The sequence below is a fragment of the Macaca mulatta genome, chromosome 11 (genome assembly GCF_049350105.2).
Source record: "Macaca mulatta isolate MMU2019108-1 chromosome 11, T2T-MMU8v2.0, whole genome shotgun sequence".
In the NCBI taxonomy this organism is placed as follows: domain Eukaryota; kingdom Metazoa; phylum Chordata; class Mammalia; order Primates; family Cercopithecidae; genus Macaca; species Macaca mulatta.
In genome coordinates, this window is record NC_133416.1 from 96,985,117 (window position 1) to 97,010,422 (window position 25,306).

The 25,306-nt window shown below is 40.8% G+C and overlaps 1 protein-coding gene across 1 annotated transcript in view; it reads right to left on the reverse strand.

Annotated features, from left to right (window-relative positions):
* The window catches only part of LOC144332665 (uncharacterized), a 77,006-nt gene that overhangs the window by 44,388 nt on the left and 7,312 nt on the right, over positions 1–25,306 (reverse strand). Inside the window, exons 3-4 of the mRNA XM_077953103.1 lie at positions 7,285–7,471; positions 5,781–6,821 (exon numbers count right to left, since the gene is read on the reverse strand). Coding sequence (XP_077809229.1) covers positions 5,781–6,821; positions 7,285–7,471 — 1,228 coding nt within the window. The remainder of the gene's footprint in view (positions 1–5,780; positions 6,822–7,284; positions 7,472–25,306) is intronic.

Below are 25,306 nucleotides of genomic sequence, written 5' to 3' on the forward strand. Positions count from 1 at the left end.
ATTATAAAATATATTTTAAATGCAGATACAGGCTATTTACTATATTGTTATAAATGAAGTAAAAAACAACTGCATTTCAAAACTGGTCTTAAAGAGGAAAATTATTAAAGGCAAGTAATTCACGTGGTATATAGTATTAGATAAAACAGTTCCAAAAGTCAGAGTAGACTGGTGAACTACACAAACTGTTATTTAACATTTAAGTGAGACAGCAGTAACTTCTGTTTTAATGCATAAAATAGGGAATTATCAATTAGTATGCTATCACTAATATTCTTGGAAGATCTACCTGCTCTTTTTGAAAGATCAACTGCTTGTTAACTAAAATTAAAGAGAGCTATCTATCCACTAACTTACATCCTTTTAGTCTGAAGGAATATCGAATCTTTTCTTCTAACAAAGAGCTAGACTAAAGGATAAATACACATTACTGTAAGGATACAGCATGCATTCTTTTTGAATATAAACCCTGGTGTCCAAGTCATTTGAAAATGGCAGACATTGGCCGGGCGCGGTGGCTCAAGCCTGTAATCCCAGCACTTTGGGAGGCCGAGACGGGCGGATCACAAGGTCAGGAGATCGAGACCATCCTGGCTAACACGGTGAAACCCCGTCTCTACTAAAAAATACAAAAAACTAGCCGGGCGAGGTGGCGGGCGCCTGTAGTCCCAGCTACTCGGGAGGCTGAGGCAGGAGAATGGTCTAAACCCGGGAGGCGGAGCTTGCAGTGAGCTGAGATCCGGCCACTGCACCCCAGCCTGGGCGACAGAGCAAGACTCTGTCTCAAAAAAAAAAAAAAAAAAAAAAAAAAAAAAAGAAAATGGCAGACATTAAGATGTGAAAATAAAAGAACATTCTCTAAGAGTTTACAGTGCTTAATAAGTAACTTAACCACAGATGGATCTTCTGAAAGACTGTGCATACAAAGATAACAGAAATATTTTCAATTTATCAGTTCTAGGATTGTCACAAAAACCACCTGCATCAACAAATCAAACTTTGCTACTGATTTAGATATCTCTACCATGTAACTTTAACTTAGTTATAAATGCAATGTCAATGTTTCTCAAAATGCAGACTACTCCAGCATTTGGCCCCACCCCAAATCTGCTGAATCAAAATTCCAGGGGCAACCCCAAGGAATCTGCACTTTCAGTAACTCCCTCAGGTGATTCTTCATGCACACTAATGTTGGAGAACCACATCTTTCTTGCGAGATTTATAACCAGAATTTGGATTTCAGGAACTAAAATCTCCTCATTTGGAACTTTTTAAACTAAATTTCATTACAGAACAAATCAGTATTTCAAAGAGATTTAGGTAATAAACATGTTATAGCATAAATACAAGTGCATAAAAAGTTACAGCAGAAATTTAAAGAAGAAGCCTTTAGTATAGCACATTTTATTTTTATCCAAGATTTAAGACACCCCTAGACCAACAGTTCTTTGAACTTAAAAAAAAATCTACAATATTAAAAGTACAGTATTTCAGATATGTTCACATTCACCCAGTTGTTAAGTAAATCAAAATACAAACTATGTGCATTACACCAAATATAAGTAATGATTAAATTAATAAAGCTCAACCCAAACAAACCTATTCATATTTCTCTACTGAATTTACTCTGATCAAAACTGATTTTCCATACATAAATTTCATAAACTTACATAAGCATGTATAATGAGAAGAGCAATGAGCAAAATCTAGAAGCCACCTAAAGTCCAGTTTGGGCTAAAAAAGCTGCTAGCTATATGACCTTAGGGCCTAGACAAATCACTTTATCTACCAGAAGAAAAAAAAAAAAAGTACAACTGTCTACCTTACTCACCACACAAGATTATTGTGAGAATCAAATGAGGTCATATGTAAATACATTCTGAAAACTGTAAAGTAGTTAATAATAATGCCTGTGATTTCTGAAGACAGCAAAATTTGAGAGACACTATCTTTGGGTACCTGCTGTAAAATACACAAACTATCACCAGAAAAAGTAAAATGTATATGCCACTAAAGAATCAATGAACAACATAAAAACTGACCGTTCAGATTTAATTAGATACTGGATGCTACTGAGTATACAGTATTCTCAAAATTACAAATATAAAAATTCTATTTGATTACCTGTCCTATGTCCCCATTTATAACAGATCCATTTCTTGTGTTAAGATATAAATGAAATTTGATGGACCACGAGAGTTGGTAATTGTCAAAACTGGCCAGTAAGTATATCATTCTCTCTACTTTCTCATGTTTGATAATTTCTATAATAAAAAATTTTAACAAGACAATAATATATGTGGTATGTATAGATAACATTTCTAAAAGCTAAAAAGTGAATTTTTTAAAGTTATTTATCTTTATGAAAATTATTCCCATAACTATTGTATGTTATTTTCCCTGCAATGTCACCGCAGATTCTACATAGTCCCCAATAAGCTACTATTAGTACCTTTATTACATATCATGACAGCTAATAGAAAATAATTATTCCCTTCCAACTAGTCGATACTATTGCCCGAGATGCAAAAACTTAAACCTTTGTTTCTGCTTTCTGATCCTCAATCCTTTTACTGTTCTTTGCTCATTCATTACAAAATTCCAGAATAAAAAAGTGAAAACATCAATTTTGCTGTATTCATGTGTAAAATGTAAGAGGAAAAAAAGCAAATTTTATTTTGTTCAGTATTACAAAAGACCAATAGTTGTAAGTGGCCGTTCCTTTTAAAACTCATTTCCCATGGTAAGAGACTGTTTCATCTGAAATGAAGTTAACATGTCTGTCAGACAAAGGAAATGAGTAAATCTCACTCTAAAATGAAGGATTCTATCAAAGTATATATAACAACATATAATTACTCTGCATGCATTAATCTAATAGCTCAAATAATATCCTTTATCCTGGGGCCATATTCCGTAGTCTGACAGAGAACACACAGCAGTAAGGGCATAAAACACCCTTCATCTCAAACAGATTTTTCGGCTAATTTTAGTTTAATAAAGACTTATCTACAGCTCAATGGCCAATGCTTTACATTGTCTATAGCGAAATTACAAGTGTTGAATGAAAACTTAAATGCAGATAGAAAGGCAATAACATTTTGTGGTTTGTAAGTAAGACTATATGTAATAATATCCATATCTTAATTAATTACATGGGAGCTAAATTCCCTTTCTCATGTTACATCAAAAAAGGAGCCTGTGCCTAAAGGGACAGCGTTCCTCATATTTATGATCTGGGAAGGAAGGGGAAGGGAAAGAAATCTCAGCTGTCACTACAGTATTTGTTTTCAAAGTATTAAAATCTCCATTTATTTTTATATGAGATGCACCTGAGAGCAGCAAGGTACACAAACCACTTTTTCTAACACGGTCTTTATTAAACTTTGAATATAAGTACACCTGCTCGAAGTGTTCATTTGCATTATTTAAGAACAAGCAACTGTAAAACAGTAAAATCACAAAAGGCAAGCAGTTGGAAGACAACAAAAAAGAATTACTATAACTGATCCTGCGTGTTTATTTCAGAATCTGTTAATAGGCCTACAACCAAAAAAAAAAAAAAATTGTAAAGCCACTGTCATGCTGGTAGGTACCTTTATTTGGTGGCAATGGCTAGTTTAAACCACCTATTAAAAGCAGCTTTTACTTTCCTTCTTTTACCAAGAAGATCCAGATGATCAATATTATTATAAACACAAATCAAAACTAGTTTCTCATCTCATCTCAGAATGCTAAAATCCCAAGCTTCAATTAAAAAAATATGATTTCCCATACAATTGCAGAAATTTCTCTCAAGAGTGAGAAATGAGAGAGAATACAGAAAAATGAAGACAATGCCCCCTTATACATCAAAATGGGGATGCCAATAATAGCTGCGATAAAAATCAAGAAGGTGTACCTCGAATTTTCACCATTTTAATAAAAGAAAATCACGAAATTTTAAATTAAAGGTGGCGCTCTGTCCTCAACTCACCCGAATGTGACTCACTTTTGCAGACTATATGGTAGGAAATAAGTTACTTTTCAAAGATCTTTGCAGTTACACCCAAGCCAAAATCAGGACAGAGATCCACCCTTAATTACAGCAATTTAACTGTCTTATCTTAAAGCAAGGTAAAAACTAAAACGTCCTCCTGAAATCACAGCTAAATAAGCCCATTTTATATACTAGTTATCAAAGGTTCCCAATTTTAAAAAAAATGTTTCTATTTACCTCAAATGTGAACTCACCAGGAGAATAAAGAAAAAGAGAGGGGGAGGAGGAGGACCCAAATGAAACGCACAAGTACAAAAAGCAGATTCTCCTCCAATCCCTCTTAATTCCCCCAATCCGCCCCTGCCACACACAAGGACAGGGAGTCTCGGGAAGGCTGGCATCGGGGCAAGTGGTGAAGGCCCTCCATTCACTCACGTGGGCCACCATCCAAAGGGTTACACACCCTCTGCCAGATGAGAACCTCATACAAACCAGGCCCTTACAAGTACTTATTATAAAATACACCCACGCTGAACAAGAGCTTTATTTTAAAATAAGACTGTCCTCAGGTGGGGGAGGTTAAACACAACAAAGGCTTCCATGTTGAAAGGCAGACAAGTTCAGATATATGCATATACCTACACACGTATGAAAAAAATCTATGTAGCTAATTTATCACTAACAGCAATCGATACCAACAGAAGCCATTAGATTATTAATAAACCAAGAAAAGTAGCGGGCACAGAAGCGAAAGGTGGCTGTCTGCAGCGCTCTAACCCAAGGAAAAGGTAAATACCAGCCTGTCGAGGAGGGTCGAGCCCTCCAAGTATGGGCAGACCCCCTTAGCCCACCCGGACGCCCTGCCCTCCCCTCCGCGCCAAGCACCGCACAGGGTGCGAGCACTCCCAGCGCTGCGAGTCCCGCAGAAAACTGGTGAATGAAATGCGCACAGAGACCAACCTGGCTGGTGACCGCGGCGCAGAACCAGGGGTCGCTAACCAGCGTAGCCACAGGATTCTCCCGCAGGATGGGATAGAGAGAGCACACCACCCACCCCACACACCCCTGCCACTGGAACGCAGTCCTCCCCCAGACTCCTTCCCCAAAAAGGGAGGTGAGGGCGCAGGCTTTTTTCTCTTAAACTAAGTGAATAAACACGAATCGGAAGCAAATGTGAACATCCTGGGGGTCCAGACGGAAGGCGTGAGGAGAAAAACCAGGCGGCTCTCCAACTCCCGGGGAATCACCGTCCTGACACGCCAACAATCAACTACCCGGGCCAGGGGCCGACTGGGGCCCCCGCTCCCCTCCCGCAGTGCGTCTGGGGGGCCGAGGCCAAGGATTAGAGGGGTGACCCTCCCGAGGCGCGGGGAAAGGGAGTGCCGGGCACGGTGCCCTCAAGGTCACCACGCGCCGTGGCGGGGGCGACCGGTGGCGGGATGGGCCGTGGCGCGGCCGAGACGGCTCCGTGAAGCCGAAGACCTGCGGGTATAGACCAGAAGCCCCAACGAGCCCCATCCCTCGAGCCCGGAGCAGCGACTCCGGGACTGACCCGGCGCTGAGGTGCACGGCTGGGGTGCACGGCGAGAAACCCGCTCACCTTTACAATCACCCGACAAGAGGCAACCTGCGAGGGGCCCCGGCCGCCCCCGCCAGCTTCTCCCGAATCCGGCGCAACCCGCCGGGCACCCAGCTATCAGGACCCCCGCCGCGACGCCAGACCTCCGTGCTCCGCCCGGCCTCCCCCGCAGGTGACCTGCCCCGCCGCCCCCGCCGCTGGCGGGCGGCGGCCGCCACTCACCTCGCCCGGCAATGGGAACCATTTTCCGAGGGGGAAGGAAAGGGAGGCTGCAGGAGGGTCGCGGAGCGGTGAGGGGCAGTGGGAAACGCAGAGGATGGGGGCTCTGTCCTCAGCGCGGTCAGCAGTCGGCTCGCACGGCTCGGGGCGCCACGCGGAGGTGCAGCTGCACCTCGGGGATCGGGCGGCCAAGGAGCCGAGAGGCTCGGCGTCCACCAGCCGGGGCTCCCTACTCACGCTGCACTGCGAGGAGGCGGCGGCGGCGGCGGCAGCGAAGGAGGAGGAGGCGGCGCCCGGCCGTCCCCGCCCAGAGCCCGGCAGCCACCGAGTGGCCGCCCGCGTCCCCCCAGGACCCGCCTCCTCGGCTCCGCAGAGCCGCACACAGGGCGCGCCGCGCTCGCTGGGCACGGGCAGCTCAGCCGGCCTCACGCCGCCGTCCGCAACAGCAGCCGCGGGCGGGGTGCAGCCCCCTCCGTGAGCGCCGCAGCCCGCCCCGCTCTGGGCGGGGCCCGCGGGCACCGGAGAGCGGACGGCCGAGCACGAGGGGGCTGCGCGCAGCTCCGGGCAGGGACCCCGTCTGCACCGGGTGGCCAGCAAGATTGCCGGGGTAGGCAGGGGGAGGAGAACGCTCACCCGTTCCGGTCTGGCGCTCCCTTCTCTCCACACCCACACGCCTCCCGCTCCACGCTGGCGGCACAGCTGCTCCCGCTGCCACAGCCGCCACCGCCGCCGAAGCTCGCGCCGCCGCCGCTGCCGCCTTGGCTGGGCGCGGTCACGTGATGCGGTCCGCGGGGACCCTGGGGGCGGGCGGGTGCGCGCGCGCGCGCGCGGAGGAAGCGCGGCTCGCACCGGGACTGGGAGCGGAGCAGCACTAGGAGGGCGTTTAAGGGGAGGACCCGGCGAGCGCGCCCCCGGCTGGCGAGCGCGCGCCCGGCTATTAGAACTTGCCGCGCGGTCGGGAAAGGGTGGCCGGACTGAGGGGCGGGGGTGGGGACTTGCGCCTCCGCACGCCCCTCCCTCTCTTCCTTCCCCTGAGCGCCTCGGCTAGCTGCTGCCCCCGCCCCCTCCAGCGCGCCCCTTCCCTCCTGCCGCAGCCTGCGATTGGCTGAGAGGCTCTGACGTCCGTGTTTCCATGACGTGTTGGTGCGGGAGGGAGCGGCGGGGGAGGAGGGGGTGGCTCAGGCGCGCGGGGAGGTGACTCCGTCAGTCACAGCTGCTGTTTCGGCGCGGGGCCGGGCCGCTGCCGCGACATGTGGAGGCAGGAGAGCAATGATTGCGGCAGGAGAAGTGCGGGCGCCCTTCACCTGGGCCCCCTCCCGAACTGCCCCCGGGCCCGTGCCCCTCCAGGGCCCAGGAGTGAGCCAGCGGGAGGGCTAGGGCGAGCGCTCCTGGCGAGGACAGATTAAGGCGAACCCCCAGTCAGCGGACGTTTGAGCGGCTCCTTGCCGCGTCTCTGCCCCCACTCCAAAACGGACTCGACGCGTGTCCCGGGCCGTGACGCACGCACCGGACGACAAAAGTGCTGCCCGGCTCGCTCCCTCTTTGGGGAAGAGAGCTCACTCCCCATGCGGGCGCGGGGCACCCCACCTCTGTTCCTGCCGGTCGGGTCCGCAAACACCGGGGATCCCGGCTGCAGCGCCCAAAGGGTTAACGCAGGCGTTCGGCCAGTGCAAACCGGCCTCACAGGATCCGCGCTTAAAATCCGGGTGTTTTCATTTTGGGTTTGCTTTTTCTACTATGCCAAGCTGATGGCTCTCTCTTAATGCTCTTGTAACATCTCAACCCTGCACCCATCTTTCCTGAGGGGAAAAGGAAACGGGATAACTTGCGGTATTTCGATGCTCAAAGGTAACCGGCGGCTCTGCTCCAACCTTCAAGAGATTTTGCAAGTTGAAAAACAAAGAAAATCATCCTTCGTAACATCTACTTAAAACAAAAAAAAAAGCAGGTTTTCCTTCTTGTACACACATATACACAGTAAAGATGTGTATCTTACCTTAGATACCGCGCTTCATCTTCGTCTAATCTTTATTTGAACTCACCGTCGCCACTGGCCCAGAGACCTTGTCAGTGTTATTTTCAGTATCACTTAATCAGAACAAAAAGATAAGTTCTGCAATATTCTTTCTCTTAATTCCAGAATTGGAAAATTAATATTTGTATAGCCTCCTCAAAAGCATACAGGCAATAGGAAGTATGGTATTATGTTCACGATCTGATGATAGCATTTAAAATATTTTAAAAGCTTAAGACACAAAATGTGTGAAAGAAGTTTAAAAGTGAATAAATCTAAATCAATGCTGTTGTAAATAATTTTTTTTATCAGTTTATGTATCTCACTAGGCTAGACGTTACCAGCCTTCTGAGCTGTGCCCTTGATGTGCAAAATGAACGAACATTTGACAGGATAGCATTTTTCCTCTCTTCAATCACTGATAGAGGATTGGTTAATGTGGTACAATAAATAGCCCTTCCTGACACTATTTCAAATCTTTTTAACAGAAGAATAACCTAAATTTCATCTAAGTAAGTTTCAGTATTATTTCCCCCTAAAATATCTTTCAAAACGATTCAGACATTTAAGAATCACTGGCTTTTTTCCAACTTTTCCTCCAAGGAAGTCACAATAGAAGTTGAATTATGTTTCTACTTTAATCAAGAATTTGACATTAAAGTAATATATGAATCATTTCTATAGTACACTAGCAAAATGGGTAATAGATTAAACTAGAATTTGGTCACTTTGTGGGTTTGTTCCATTTCCGGATTATAAAATGAGTGCTCGTAAAGTGTTGTGGTCATGAAACAATTATTGAGCATCTTTATTTAAGAACATGATTCAATTAAGTTTTCATTTATATCGATAAATCTATAAATTGAAACATACGGAATATATATTCATGTATATCCATAAATGAAAACGTGTGTGTGTGTGTATCCCAGGACATATTTGTATGCATTTTAATGAAATGTGAGTCATATGCAATGACAAACTTTTACTGTCATAGTCAAGAAAATTGTACTGTAGTTTGGTTTTTATATTTTTCTTCTTCAAATAGAAAATAAAGGGTGAAAGGAATATAGAAATAACTGTTCACATTACATTAAGGAATTCAATTTCTTTCTCTACAGACTTAGTACTAAAGCCTCTTTCATACATATTTTTCAATGTAAAAATCAAGAAAATATTGCATTGCTTACTGTTTCCTTGAAAAAAAATTGAAATATCTGAAATCAAAGATGCCACTGTATATAACAGTATCCTCTTAATCTTAGACCTAATTTATCCCATGGATTTAACTGATCTAGAGATATATCTATGCATAAGGAACAATATAATAATACAGTTTACTTAGGAAATAATATTTTAAAGTTCTTTTAATATGCATTTTAGCTACAATGCAAAACTTATAAAAGTATTTATATCCAGTCAGGCGCAGTGGCTCACGCCTGTAAGCCCAGCACTTTGGGAGACCGAGGAAAGCAGATCACGAGGTCCGGATATCGAGACCATCCTGGCCAACATGGTGAAACCCCGTCTCTACTAAAAATACAAAAATTAGCTGGGCGTGCTGGTGCATGCCTGTAATCCCAGCTACTCAGGAGGCTGAGGCAGGAGAATCACTTGAACCAGGGAGTCCAAGGTTACAGTGAGCCGAGATCACACCACTACACTCCAGCCGGGCGACAGAGTGAGTCTCAGTCTCAAAAACAAAACAAAACAAGTATTTAAACCCTATGACAAGTTACTATTTGGGATGTTAACATTAAAGAGAGGCTGCAGATTCAAAATAATATATTTGGTATTTTTAAGGTATGTTCTTTTTCATGGAGTAAATCTAAACAACTGAGATATTTGCTGAAAAGTTGATCGATTCAAGATATATAACACATGAAGACAGTTTTCTAAAATCCTCAGTGTAATTAAGTTTAAAGAGAAACAACTTTATTCTGTCACATACATCTAGCAATAGGACAAAATAAATACATATCAACTGCAGTGTATTTTATAAAACATATTCTTTCCCCATAAACACATTTTACATATGTGAATGTGTCAGTCCTGATCATTACAGAATCCTAAAGAGGACTGATGCGTACAGGGAGGCAGGGGAGGAGGATATTAAATTTTTCATTTAAAATAGTTGTATATGTTCTCAAATTTCTATTAACCTGAATCACCAGAGAGAGGTGTCAAGAGAAAGATTACTTAGCTGAAACCCACAGAGAACTGTTATCTATTAGTAACAAATTAATTACATTTGCTGAATTAAATGGAGTATAATTATATGTAAGCCTAAAATAAGAATTTCAACTCACATGATGGGAAAATTTTTATAGGTGAAAAATGCAAAATGGTTAGATGTTATCATTTGACAGGAATTATTAGTGCCTACATACAATGTACTCAAATGTTCTAACCCACATAGTATGGTCCTAAATCTAAATTTCAAAGAAGTGAAAAAGACATAGCTCATACCTAAATGTTGAGAAAGTTTTTCTAAGGAGTATTTGGACTTGATTTGTGCCATGAAAGAGATACAGGATTTAAATTAATGCCAAAGATCCGCAATAGTAAAGCCAGGAAGCACACCTGGGAACTAACAAGTTTATCACATTTATTTTTCTATCCTTTTATTATTCAAGAAACGTGTTTACTACCTTTGATATCCCTCACCTCCCTAAGTGGCACTCGTGAATTTTCTCACTAATAGTGGTGAGTTATGATATATCATAATCATCAATAATAGTGAGTTATGATATAGGGTTATGAGGTTTGGGTGAGATATTTATATAAAGTTCTTAACATAGTGCTTGATGTATAGTATATGCTCAATAAATGTCATAATTATTATTCATAAGCATTCTCTACTCTTTATTACCAAGAAGATATAACAACAACAGCAAATTTTACTCATTTTTACTTGTTGATGTATTAGGCCATTCTTGTGTTGCTATAAGGAAGTTTCTGAGGCAGGATAATTTAAAAAGAAAAGAGATTTAATGGCTGACAGTTCTGTAGCCTGTAAAAGCATGGCACTGGAATATGCTCAGTTTCTGGGGAGGCCTCAGGGAGCTTTTACTCATGGTAGAAGGTGAGGCAGGAGCAAGCACATCACATGGCCAGAGCAGGAGGAAGGAGAGGTGCTACATGCCTTTAAACAACCAGATCTCTTGAGTACACACTATTGGGAGGACAGCACCAACCTATGAGGGATCTGCCCTCATGACCCATTCATGTCCCACAGGCCCCACCCCCAACAACTGGAGATTACAATTCAACATGAGATTTAGAGGGGACAGTATTCAAACTATATCATTCCACCCTGACCCTTCAAATCTCATGGTCTTCTGACACTGCAAAATATATTCATCTATTGCCAATAGTCGACCAAAGTCTTAACTCATTCCAGCATGAGCTCAATTAAAAGTCCCAAGCCAAAAGCTCATCTAGAGATGAGTTCCTTCCACCTATGAGCATGTAAAATCAAAACAAGTTATTTTCTTTCAAGATACAGTGGGGGTATAGGCATTGGGTAAACACTCCCATTTGTAAAGGGAGAAACCAGCCATAAGAATGGGGTTACAGGATCCACACAATGAAATCTAACAGGGCAGTCATTAAATCTTAAAGCTTCAAAATAATTCCTTTGATTCCATGTCCTGCATTTAGGGCATACTGGCACAAGGGTTGGACTCTCAAAGCATTGGGCAAATCCACCCCTGTGGCTTTGCAGGGTTCAGCCACCATGGCTGTTCTCACGAGTTGGAATTGAGTGCTTGTGACTTTTCCAGGTGCAGGGTGCAAGCTGCCAGTGGATCTACCATTCTGGGGTCTGGAGGATGATGGCCACCTTCCCACAGCTATACTAGGTAGTTCCCCAGTGGGGACTCTGTATAGGGAGTCAGATCCCACATTTCCCCTTGGCACTGCCCTAGTAGAAGTTCTCCTTGAGGGCTCTGCCCCTGTGTCAGGCTTCTTCCTGCGCATGCAAGCTTTCTCATACATCCTCTAAAATCTAGGTGGAGGCTGCCAAGCCTCCTTCACTCTTTCACTCTGTGTACCAACAGGCTTAACACCACATGGAAGCTGCCAAGGCTTATGGTGGAAGGCTTATACCCTTTGAAGCAGTGGTCTGAGCTCTATCTGGGTCCCTTTGAGCCAAGGCTGGAGCTGCAGCAGCTAGGATGCAGGGGGCAGTGTTCCAGGGCTGCACAGTGCAGCAAAACCCTGGCTCTGGCCCGTAAAACCATTCTTTCTTCCTAGACCTCTGGGCCTGTGATGGGAGGGGTTCCCTCGAAGATCTCTGAAATGCCTTTGAGGCCTTTTTCCAATTGTCTTGGCTATTAGCATTTGGCTCCCTTTTAGTCATGCTAATAACTCTAGCAAGTGGTTGCTCCCTTGAATTCCTTGAATTCCTCTCCTCTTTTACTTTGCCACATAGCTAGGCTGCAAGTTTTCTAAACTTTTATGCTCTGCTTCCCCTTTCAATATAACTTCCAACTTTAAGTCATTTATTTGTTCCTGCACCCAAGGATAGGCTGTTAGAAGCAACCAAATAATTTCTTGAATGCTTTGCTGCTTAGAAATTTCTTCCACCAGGTACCCTAAGTCATTACTTTTTAGTTCAAACTTCCACATACTAGGACATGAACAGAATTCAGCCAAGTTCTTTGCTAAGGCATAATATGGATGACTTTTGCTCCAGTTCCCAATACTTTCTCATTTGCATCCGAGACCTAGTTAGCCTGTACTTCACTGTTCATATGACTATCAGAATCATAACCATTTAACCAGTCTCTAGAGCTAAAGTTCCAAACTTTCCCTCATCTTCCTGTCTTCTTCTGAGCTCTCCAAACTCTTCCAACCTCTGCCCATTACCCTATTCCAAAGCTACTTCCACATTTTCAGGTACCTCTGTAACAATGCTCTACTTCTCAGTACCAATTTTCTGGGTTAGCTTGTTCTTGCTTTGTTTTGAAGGCATATCAAAGACTGGGTAATTTATAAAGAAAAGAAGTTTAATTGGCTCACAAGTCTGCAGGCTGTACAGGAAGTATAGCACCAGTATCCACTCAGTTTCTGCAGAGGCCTCAGGGAACTTTTATTCATGGCAGAAGGTGAGGCAGGAGCAGATATGTCATATGACAAGAGCAGGAGTGAGAAGCAGAGGAGGTGTCACACACATTTAAACAACCAGATCTCATGAGTATTTTCTACTGTGAGGACAGCACCAAGCCATGGAGATGTGCCCCCATGACCCAATTACTTCCCACCAGGCCACAACTCCAATGTCAGGAATTACAATTCAACATGAGATTTGGAGGGGACAACATGCAAACTGTGTCATTTGGTCAAGTACATTATTATCTTAGAATTATTATTATTTTTTTGCATCCTGTGAGACAGACACTGTGATACTTTTAAAGTGCACCAAATTTAGTCTGTAATCATCACTTAATTTGACTGATAAAGTCTAAGCCTTTTCCTGGCAAATAAAATCTTAATCTGAATCAGTAAGACATGCTTTTGGCTGCAAGTAACCAAAAGCTAAACTAGTAGTGGCTTTACTGAATACCAGTTTATTATTCTTTAAATTATGGTATGGTTGATTCAGCTATTAAACATAGCCATCAAGGATCCAAGCTCAACCATCCCTGGTATATGATATCAATAAGAACATCAACAGGATTTTCTCACATCTGTGGTTCTCTAATTGCTTATACTTTTATATAATTTTTCATTGTTGCCCATTTTTCTTCAAAACTCCACTTTTGAGGGTACACAGAAGAATCACCTTTATGAGTTTACCAATGCAGATTCCTGGGTCCCACTCCCAGAGCTTCTGATGGAGTCTGGACTAGAGCCAGCGGATCTGCATTTTTGACAGTCCCTTTAGCTGATTCTGTCGCAACACATTTTCTGTATCCCTCCTCTGTTATAAGGTAGGAAAACAAAATGTCTTTTTAGGAGTCATTGGCAATAAAGGGATGGTTCATCTATTTATTTATACAAAGAAAGTTATTAATCACTTATTACATGCTGATATAAGTGTCCCCACCCAAATCTCATCTTGAATTGTAGTTTCCATAATCCCCACATGTTGTGGGAGGGACCCAGTGGGAGATAATTGAATTATGGGGGCAGTTCCCTCTATGCCATTCTCTTGATAGTGAGTAAGTTTTCATGAGATCTGATGGTTTTATAAGGGGCTTCCCACTTTGCTCAGTTCTCATTTTTCTCTACCTGCCACCATGTAAAGAAGGACATGTTTGCTTCCTTTTCTGCCATGATCATAAGTATCCTGAAGCCTTCCCAGCCATGTTGAACTGTGAGTCAATTAGATCTGTTTTCTTTATAAATTACCCAGTCTCGTGTATGTCTTTATTAGCAGGGTGACAATGGACCAATACACATGCCATGCCTAACTGAAACTGGCATATAATGGGCACTTGAAATAAAGATTTGTCCCAAATGAATGAATAAAAAAATGAACTATCGTCTCCCTGATGATGAATTCTAAATTTATACCCACAGCCTTGGTCCTTTATTCTGATGACCTGACGAACTTCTTCCAGGGTCAATTCTTTTTGTCTTTCAGATAGAAACAATGGAATGAAGCCAATTCACCAATCATCAAAAGAGAGTCACTGAAAGCCAGTTTATTGACCTATGCATTGTTGGTGTCAGAGGAAAAGGGGTCAAGGGAGGAAAGCTGAAAAGTGCTGGGGAGTGAGTGGAGAGTTAAGAGGAAGGTAAGATCTAGAACATATAGAGAGAATTCACCATGAATGGAAAAGGGAACATCTCTTTCTCTGAGGCAGAAAAAAGGTAAAAAAAAAAAAAAAAAAAAAAAAGGTGAAGAAAGAGTAAAATTTGAAGTTTCAGGGGTGGATGACACAGGCACATAAATGTCAGTCTTAATATTCCTTATATAATTGTTGCTTATGATCATTAGCCGGAATTGAGTGAGGCTAAGGACTGAAATGGGCAGATTAAAGAAACTGAAGGATGAGCAAAGGATAAAGAAAATGTTATCCAAGGCTCAGGTAAATAAATAGAGTACAGTTTTATAGCAATATAGGTTTACATGATATTCTCTGGTGGCTCAAACTTGGGGCTCCCATTATAGTTACAGCTATTAAGAGTTCAGGATATTCTGGTGCAGAGGGATGGAGTTGGGCACTGATTACCAGGCTGTATTACCAGACTGCTTATGAAGTCTTCTCAGGCTTCCGTAATAAAATACCGTAGACTTGGTGGCTAAAACAACAGGCATTTATTTTCTCACAGTCCTGGAGGCCGGATGTCCAAGATTATGGTGTCATCAGCATTGCTTTCTGGTGAGGTCTCTCTATCTGGCTTGCAAATGGCCACCTTCTGCCCTGTCCTCACATGGCCTTTCCTTGGTGCAAGTGCATGGAGAGAGAGAGAGGTATCTCTTCCTCTTCTTATAAAGACGCCAGTTCTTTCAGATTAAAGACCCACTCTTGTGATGTCATTTAACCTTACTAACTGCCCTATAGGCCCTATCTCCAAACAGTCACTTTGGAGATTAGGGCTTCAACATATACATTTTTGGAGGACAAAATTCAGTTCATAATGCAGACTCATTTGGTTAGCATTTTTCAAAATTCACATGACAAGGTCCTTCAGATCCACTGGATTAGATTTCCTGTATTATGCAACCCCACTCCTCAAATGTCTGTTTATGTGTGTATGTGTGTGGTTTTGTGTGTATGAATGCTTGGACAAATACATGAAACAGTGTTAATATACAACTGAGTACAAAAACAGAAGAAATATGCAGTGCTAGAAATAGAGAACTCAAAGGTAGGGTGAGTACACAATACACAGATATTAAGCCCAGGGGATTACTATACCCAGAAATGAGTCAGAAATGTGTAAGCGTGGAGTTTTAAAGACAGGAGATGTGGCTGGATCTGAGTGAGGCAAGCAGCTGAAATTGAACCCTCATGTGCTATGGTCTGAATATTTGTGTTGTCTCAAAATTCATATGTTGAAATCCTGACCACTAAGGTAATAGGATGAGGAGGTGAAAACTTTTAGGAGATAAGGCAGAGTCCGCATAAATGGAGTTAGTACCCTTTTAAAATATAGTAGACTCAAGGAAATTATTCTGCCCCTTGTATCATGTGAGGACACAGCTATAAGGCACCATCTATGATACCTGGAAGTGAGCCCTCACCAGACATCAAAACTGCCTCCACCTAGATCTTTCACTTCCCAGCCTCCAGAACTGTGAGAAGTAAGTTTCTATTGTTTATGAGCTACCCAGTCTATGGTACTTTGTTGTAGCAGCCCAAATGGACCATGACACCACATAAAGCCAGAATCCTGCTTTATTGCCAGTGGTATGCTGGTACTACTTCCTACCAACTCACCTAGCTCAGAAAGTGTCACAAAAGCATCAAGGAATCCCGTCTTCTTCCCAAGACTTTGGGAAAGAGGTACCAAAAACAAAAGACATAAAATAAATCTACCCTAGTCATGTCCCTGAGAAACTTCATGACACCAAAAGACAAAGAGAAGTCTCAGCAGCAATCAGGATAAAACAAACAAACAAAAACAATTTCACCTGACAGCCACCTTTGTATTGGCAACTGTAGATGGGCCAAGAGAAAAAGGAATAACATCTTTAAAGTTCTTAGGGAAATAACTGATATGGTTTGACTGTGTCCCCACCCAAATCTCATCTTGCATTATAACTCCCACAATTCCCACATGTCCTGGGAGGAACCCCATAGGAGGTAATTGAATCATGGGGGCGGGTCTGTCCTGTACTGTTCTTGCGATAGGAACCCCGTAGGAGGTAATTGAATCGTGGGGGCGGGTCTTTCCTGTACTGTTCTTGTGATAATGAATGGGTCTCATGAGATCTGATGGTTTTAAAAAACAGGAGTTTCTCTACAAAAGCCCTCTCTTTGAGTGCCGCCATCCACAGATTAACTCGCTCCTCCTTGCCTTCCACCATGATTGTGAGGCCTCCCCAGCCATGTGGAACTGTAAGTCCAATAAATCTCTTTGTTTTGTAAATTGCTCAGGCTTGGGTATGTCTTTATCAGCAACATGAAAATGGACTAATACAATAACTCTCCCAGAATGTATATTGAGGTAAAATATCATATAGGAGTGAAGGTTAATTTAACATTTTCAGAAGAACATTAAGAACAAACTTCTCACAAACCGGAAGAGCAGAGTTCCCATCCCAGCACTTTGGGAAGCCGAGGTGGGTGGATCACCTCAGGGCAGGAGTTCGAGACCAGCCTGCCCAACATGGGGAAACCCTGTCTCTACTAAAAATACAAAAAATCAGCCGGGCGTGCTGGCGCATGCCTATAATCCCAGCTACCTGGGAGACTGAGGCAGGAGAACCCAGGAGGCGGAGGTTGCAGTGAGCCAAGATTGCGCCACTGCACTCCAGCCTGGGTGACAAGAGCGAAACTCCGTATCAAAAAAAAAAAGAGTAGAGTTCCCAAGAGAGTCACTCCTTTTCATAAACATTTGAAGTTTCTGCGTACCCTGTTGGATGTCTATATAGGCAGCAGATGTGCTGACCAATACCTATTTTTAATTTAGGAGAGTAAAGAGAAATGGAGAGGGAAGCCAGAGTGAGAAGAAGAGTGGAAGGAGAGTAATCTTTTCATCCCCCCCATGTGGCTTGGCGTAGATGCTTAAGTTTTCTTGTAAGACAGCTGGGAAGTTAGCTGCCAGCCAGGTGAGAGCACCTCAGGAGACTACAGGGTGCAGCTCCAGAGAAGAGAGTTAGAATGAGGAACAAGAGGTTGTTAAGAAGCCTATCTCATATGATAGGAGATAGCAGTAGAAGGCCTTGCTGGGCTCTTCCAAAAGCTCCCACATAGACCTAGAAAAAAGTCAGTGTTTGGTTGCCTGCCACATTAAAAGCATTGACAGCCAGAGGGGATTTCGATAGAGTCTAGTCAAGCAAAGGGACTCCCCTTTTCTTCTCCACCCTCCCTCCCCTCGACACTGGAAGAGCCACAGCTTGCAGATGGGAAAGGGGAGGGGAGTAAAAGTGCAGATACTGAATGAGCACTCTCCACCCCTCAATACACACAGACCGTGATGGGGGAGAGAACCTTTTACTCAGATAGAGATTTAAGATTTTAACAGTAGCAGACTAAAATTTCATTGATAGGCAGTTGAAGGCTTTGCTGGGCTCTTCTAAAAACTCTCAGAAGAGTTCAAAGGTCCCAGAAAGTTAAAGACTCTTGCTTCAGATGTTGTTGAGGAACAGGTGTGGAGTATTCATTGCATTATGGTTGAAATCAGTTGTTCAAGAAAAATATCTCATTGAACTGAGCTTGAGGACCTAACCAAATAGGCAGGCAAATGAAATCAGAGTAGGAATAAGCACATGAGCAAATTTGAAGACATGAAGCAATTGCAGATCACAGACACACGAAACACAGCTTAGGTAGTTTTCCAGGAAGAGGGCTGATGTGACAGGTAAGGACATACTTGAGGTAGAGACAGGGATGGAGAACCAATTTTAAAATTTTATACTTAAAACTGCTGAATGATTAACACGATGAAAACCTGGCAATGAGCTATGTCTGGTCAGATGTATCTTCCTATTTCTACTCTCAAGACCTACAAATGCTGATTTCTTCATGACATTTCTTTATTTTAATAATGGAGAAACTTCTGGAGACAGCTTGTCACAGAATTAAGTTGTCCAACTTACTCTACCCATTGTGAATTTCCTGGTTCCCAACCACCTGCCAGGTTCTGACCATTTACTTCCTTTCCTCTTTTGGAGACTGTGTGCCCCAGGTCCACATTATTTGCCCTGAACTCCAATAACTGCCCTCTTATTCTTCTCCTTGCTTGCCCAATTTCTGGCCCAATGATTAGACTTACTTCTCACATCTATTTATACTCACTTCTGCTTGCTTGTTGCTTAGTTTCTGACCTCACTGGATCATCTTGAACTTTATTTTTTGCCTGTTTCTGAAAAAAGAAAAAGTCCTGATGACTGATTCCCTTACCTTGTCAAAATTCTCAACTCTGCTAAATTTCTGGCTTTTCCAGTTCCAAGTTCTAGCTGATTTGTAATGCTTTGCTATCCTTAATCACAATCACAGCATTAAGAGTTAAATGTATTTTTCTATTATCAGTTTCATTTCTTATTTTATTCAACTAATTTGTTTTTTAAAAAGTACACATTTCTCAAATGCCTTGCTTGAATGTAAGCTATAGAAAGTCACTGTACTATCAAACACAAAGTTTACCAAGCACAATTGCTTTTCCCAATAGAGCCTTGTTTATAGGACTTCAAGAACACTTCTACCTAAATAATCTATCAAAAAGAATGAAGACTTAATCATTTCGATTTGGTCATAATAAGTTCTCTTTGGGCTGTTACTGATACAAATACATACCTTCTGTATTTGTGTTAACATTTTGGAGGGTGGCCCTAATCTTAACTAAAAATTATGTTTTTAGTTCTTTGATTTTCTCACTATACTATTTTTTTTTTAGACGCAATCAGGGCTCACTGCAACCTCTGCCTCCCAGGTTCAAGTGAATCTCCTGCCTCAGCCTCTCGACTAGGTGCACACCACCTTGCCCAGTTAATGTCTGTATTTTTAGTGGAGACAGGGTTTTACCGTGTTGGCCAGGAGGGTCTCCATATCTTGACCTCATGATCCACCTGCCTCGGCCTCCCAAAGTGCTGGGATTACAGGTGTGAGCCACCATGCCCGGCCTATATTATTGTTTTAATGCTTGTTTTGCATACATGTTTACATGTACATTTTGCATCCCTTTCCAACAGTGATCTAAATTCTCATTCTCCTTAATCATTCCTTTTTGTGTCTCTAAAAATGAAGTGTTGGGCACTTAATATCCTCATATTTTTCTTAGTTCTGTGTCTTAGACATTTCTCCCAGATTTTTAGAACCTTTTCCATTACTATTATAAATAGAAAAATACTAAGATGCCTCCCTCATTTGACTCTTTTGTTTTTAATCTGCAAGAATTCAAATGGTAAAACTAGGTATATTATATAAATGTGTATATATTCCTTGTGTTTGTTTTCTTTTGCATTGGACATTTATCATTAAATTTTTAAATATTAGGTATCGATAATTATCTGTACGTATGTATGTACGTGTGTTTTTTTTCTAATTCAAACAATATAGATATATATAGTGTAAAAAGTGAATGACCCCTGTAATCATATCCCAACATAACCGTGGTAAAAAGTTGTTATTTTTTCAGAGTGGTTCTTGCTGTGGGGACATAAAAGGAAGTAGAGGATATAGCATATAGTGTCTGGACTTAGGGAACATATACATCTAGTAGTGCTGACAAGTCATGAAACAGCAAGAGAAAGAAGTCCAAAGAAAAACATAAATATGTGACAGTGTAATAATACATGCTGTATCAATTCATGCTGAAGGAATTCAAGTTAATTGGAAAGAATATTATGAGAAAGATGAATCTGAAACTTATCTTTGAGAAGGAGGCAACATGAATGTTAGAAAGATTCTGAAATTTGATGTAAGGATTCCAACTCCAGTTCTGAAATTTATCAGCTGTGTGATCTTGGGCAAGTTCCTTAACTGCTCTGATTTTTTAGTTCCTGTCTGTATAAAATGAGGATAATCTTCTAAGGTTCTTGTGAGGATGAAATTAATGTAGTTTTTCACGATAGATACTCAGTAAATAGGTGTTTAAATTCATTATTTACCCACATAATCTGCCTCATTTGATATTGTCTTAATATTCTCTAGTATATATAAAAATAATATACTGAAAAATGTAGAAAACATACTTATAATTTATACAGCCTCAAAGGGAATTTTTAAATTTTATCCATATTCATAATTTAAAGGAGATTTTAAAAATTTAAAGAATTTTGAAATAGTAAAGAAATTGAGATTTAGACTCTATCGATGTGACATATATTAGTCAAACTAATAAGTCAGATAACTTTTTTTCTTATAGGATCCTTCAGTGTCTAGAAGATTGCCACAATTTGTTATGTTAGGGTCAAATCAATGACTATACAGGCACAGCAAGAAAACTAACAAGTGTTTCTAAGTAATGATTATGGTCTTCCCTGAAAACAAAGACAAGCAATTCTTTAAGAAAGCTTAAAACGACCATTGAACTCTGAACCAGAGCCCAAATAATGAATATCAAGCTACCTCTTCAACAAGAAATGTTATCCCAGCAGTGCAGCTGTGAGCTAATTAAACAGCCCAGATCGTTGTGCTAAACTTTAGTACTGCATTTACAGAATTAATTCAGAGGACATGTTATTAAAGTCTGGGGTTTATCAGAAGAAGGCAGCCTCTTTTTTTTTTTTTTTTTTTAGCAGCATTTAAAAAATTAACATACTGGATAAGCTGCTTATTATAGATGGAGCCTATGACATCCTTCATATAGATGCAAAAACTAAGCAATGAATTTCTAAGCAAAATAATGAAGCTATTGCATTCTGAGACCAAAATGTAAAAATAGTACTTTAGATATCCTGAGAGCACTTTAAAAAATTATATTCTATATGGTTATTTCTAAAGTCCTGAAAGACATACTTATGATGACTAATATGCTAGAATCTAGCATGTGTGTGTGTGTGTGTGTGTGTGTGTGTGTGTGTGAGAGAGAGAGAGAGAGAGAAATATGTATCAATTCTATATTTAATTAACTTGGAAATCAGTAATAATTGGCATGTGTAAGACAAGAATATTTTAAATTATTGTGAAGTATAATACTTTCCCTCTTAACTAGTCTTAATAAAACTTGGGCTTTAAAATTTATATCTAGAAATCTAAATCATAAACAAAATTCCTACTTTATTGTAAATGCTGATGGCTGTTATTATTTAAGTTATTATGCATGGGCAATACTGGTAGGAATAAGAGGAATATGGAGACATTTATGACTGGAAACTTGGTGGAGGGCATGAAATATGTTACATTATTTTAAGTTTGTTGATGTAGTGGACGCAAGAAAATAAAACAAATCAGTGAATTCTTTACAATCCTAGTCACTCATCTTCAATACAGGGAGAGCACCACTTATCTTACATTATTTTCAGTACTGCAATAAAATAAGATAGCGGTTTCTGAATAGTTCAATAATTCTAATACTTATAAAGTAATGGATAAAAATAAGAGAGTCCTGAAATAAAGCAGCATACCTACAACCATCTGATCTTTGACAAAGTAGACAAAAACAAGCAACAGGGAAAAAATTCCCTATTCAACAAATGATGCTGGGAACACAAAAAGAAAACTTACGACCAATGTCCTTGATGAACATCAATGCAAAAATCCTCACCAAAATACTGGCAAACTAAATCCAGCAGCACATCAAAAAGTATATCCACCACAATCAAGTAGGCCTTATTTCTTGGATGCAAGTTTCGTTCAACATATGCAAATCAATAAACGTGATTCATCACATAAACATAACTAAAGACAAAAGCCACATGATCACCTCAATAGATGCCGAAAAGCTTTCGATAAAATTTAGCACCCGTTTATGTTAAAAACTCTCAATAAAGTAGGTATTGAAGGAACATAGCTGAAAATAAAAACCATCTATGACAAACCCACATCTAACATCATGCTGGATGGGCAAAAGCTGGAAGTGTTCCCTTAAAAACTGGCACAAGACAAGGATGCCCTCTCTCACCACTCCTATTCAACATAGTACTGAAAGTCCTGGCCAGAGCAGTCAGTCAAGAGAAAGAAATAAATGGCATCCAAATAGGAAAAGAAGTCAAACTATCTTTATTTCCAGGTGACATAATTCTGTATCTAGAAAACTCCATAGTCTCAACTCAAAAGCTACTTAAGCTGATAAACAACTTTGGTGAAATCTCAGGATATAAAATCAATGTGCAAAAATCACTAGAGTTCCTACACACTAACAACAGTCAAGCTGAAGGCCAAATCAGGAACACAATCTCATTCACAATTGTCACAAAAAGAAAAAAATACCTAGGAATACAGCTTACAGGGAGGTGAAAGATCTCTGCAAGGAGAACTAGAAAACATTGCCAAAGATATCAGAGATGACACAGACAAATGGAAAAATATTCCATACTCATGGATAGGAAGAATGCATATCATTAAAATGGCCATACTGCCCAAAGCAATTTATAGATTCAGTGCTATTACTATCAACTACGAATGATAGTCTTCACAGAACTAGAAAAAAACTATTTTAAAATTCACGTGGAATCAAAATAGAGCCCAAAAAGCCAAGGCAATTATAAGCAAAAAGAAGAAAACTGGAGGCGTTATGCTACCCAACTTCAAACTATACCACAGAGCTTCAGGAACCAAAACAGCATGGTACAGGTAAAAAAACAGGCCCACAGACAAATGAAACAGAATAGAGACCCCGGACAGAAGCCTGCACACTTACCACCATCTAATCTTTGACAACACTGACAAAAACAGGCAACGGGGAAAAGACTTAGGACTCCTTATTCAATAAAGGGTACTGGGAGAACTGACTAGCTATATGCAGAAAATTGAAACTGGACCCCTTCCTTACATCATATACAAAGACCAACTCAAGATGGATTAAAGACTTAAATGTAAAACCCAAACTACAAAATCCCTGGAGGACAACCTGAGCAATACCATTCTGGACGTAAGAAATGGCAAAGATTTCATGATGAAGACTTCTAAAGCAGTTGTGAAAATTGATAAACGGGATCCAATTGAACTAAAGAGCTTCTGCACAGCAAAAGAAACTATCAACAAAGTAGTCAACTTATAGCATGGGAGAAAATATTTGCAAACTACTCATCTGACAAAGGTCTAATATCTAGCATCTATAAAGAACTTAAGTTTACAAGAAAAAAACAAACATCTCCATAAAAAAGTGGGCAAAGGACTAAAACAGACACTTTCCAAAAGACATACATATTTTAAAAAGTTCAACATCATGGATCATTAGAGAAATGCAAATCAATCTACGGCCATACCACCCTGAACCCAACCAATCTTGTCTGATCTCGGAAGCTAAGCAGGGTCAGGCCTGGTTGGTACTTGGATGGGAGAAATGTCAATCAAAACCACAATGAGATACCATCTCATACCAGTCAGAATGGCTACATCAAAAAGTCAAAATATAACATGCTAGCTAGATTATGGAGAAAAAGGAACCCTTATACACTATTGGTAAGAGTGTAAGTTGGTTCAATTATTGTGGAAAACAATGTGATGATTCCTCAAAGACCTAAAAGCAGAACTACCATTCAACCTAGCAATCCCATTACTGGATATATACCCAAAGGAATGCAAATTATTCTACCATAAGGACACATTCTCATGTATGTTCATTGCAGCATGATTCACAATAGCAAAGACATGGAATCAACTTAAATGCCATCAATAGTTGACTGGATAAAGACAATGTGGTATATATAGACTATGGAATACTATCAAACCACAAAAAAAGAATGAGATCATATCATTTGAGAGAACATGGATGGAGCTGGAGGCCATTACTCTTAGCAAACTAATGCAGAAACAGAAAACCAAATATTGCATGTTCTTACTTATAAATAGGAGCTCAATGATGAGAACACATGGGCACATAGAGGTAAACAGACACTGGGGCCTACTGGAGGGTGGAGGGTGGGAGAAGGGAAAGGATCAGAAAAAATAACTAATGGGTACTAGGCTTAATACTTGGGTGACAAAATAATCTATACAACAAACCCCTGTGACATGAGTTTACCTATGTAACAAACATGCACTTGTACCCCTGAACTTAAAATAAAAGTTAAAAAATAAAAACAACAAACCAACAAAACAAATATTATACTAAAAACATTTTTAAATGGTGCTGGGATAACTGGCTAGCCACATGGCAGAAGATTGAAACTGGATCCCTTCCTTACACCATCTACAAAAGTCAACTCAAGATGGATTAAAGACTTAAATGTAAAAACCTAAAACTGTAAAATCTCTAAAAGATAACCTGTGAAATACCTTTCTGGAGATAGGCCCTGGCAAAGATTTCATGATAAAGGTGCCGAAAGCAATTGCAACAAAAACAAAAACAAAAATTGACAAATGGGACCTAATTAAACTAAAGAGCTTCTGCACAGCAAAAGAAACTATCAATAGAGTAAACAGATAACCTATAGAATGGGAGAGAATATTTGCAAACTATGAATCTAACAATGGTCTAATGTCCAGCATCTATAAGGAACTTAAACAAATTAACAAGCAAAAAATGAAAAACCAAATTAAAAAGTTGGCAAAGTACTTCAGCAGACATTTTTCGTAAGACGTACATGCGACCAACAAACATATGAAAAAAAGCTCATCATTAATCAATAGAGAAATGCAAATAAAAACCATAATGAGATACCTCTCTCATCAGTTAGAATGGTATTGCTAAAAAGTAAATAAATAAATAAATACATACATACATAAATAACAGATGCTAGCAAAGTTGAGGAGAAAGCGGGACATTTGTACACTGTTGGTGGGAGTGCAAA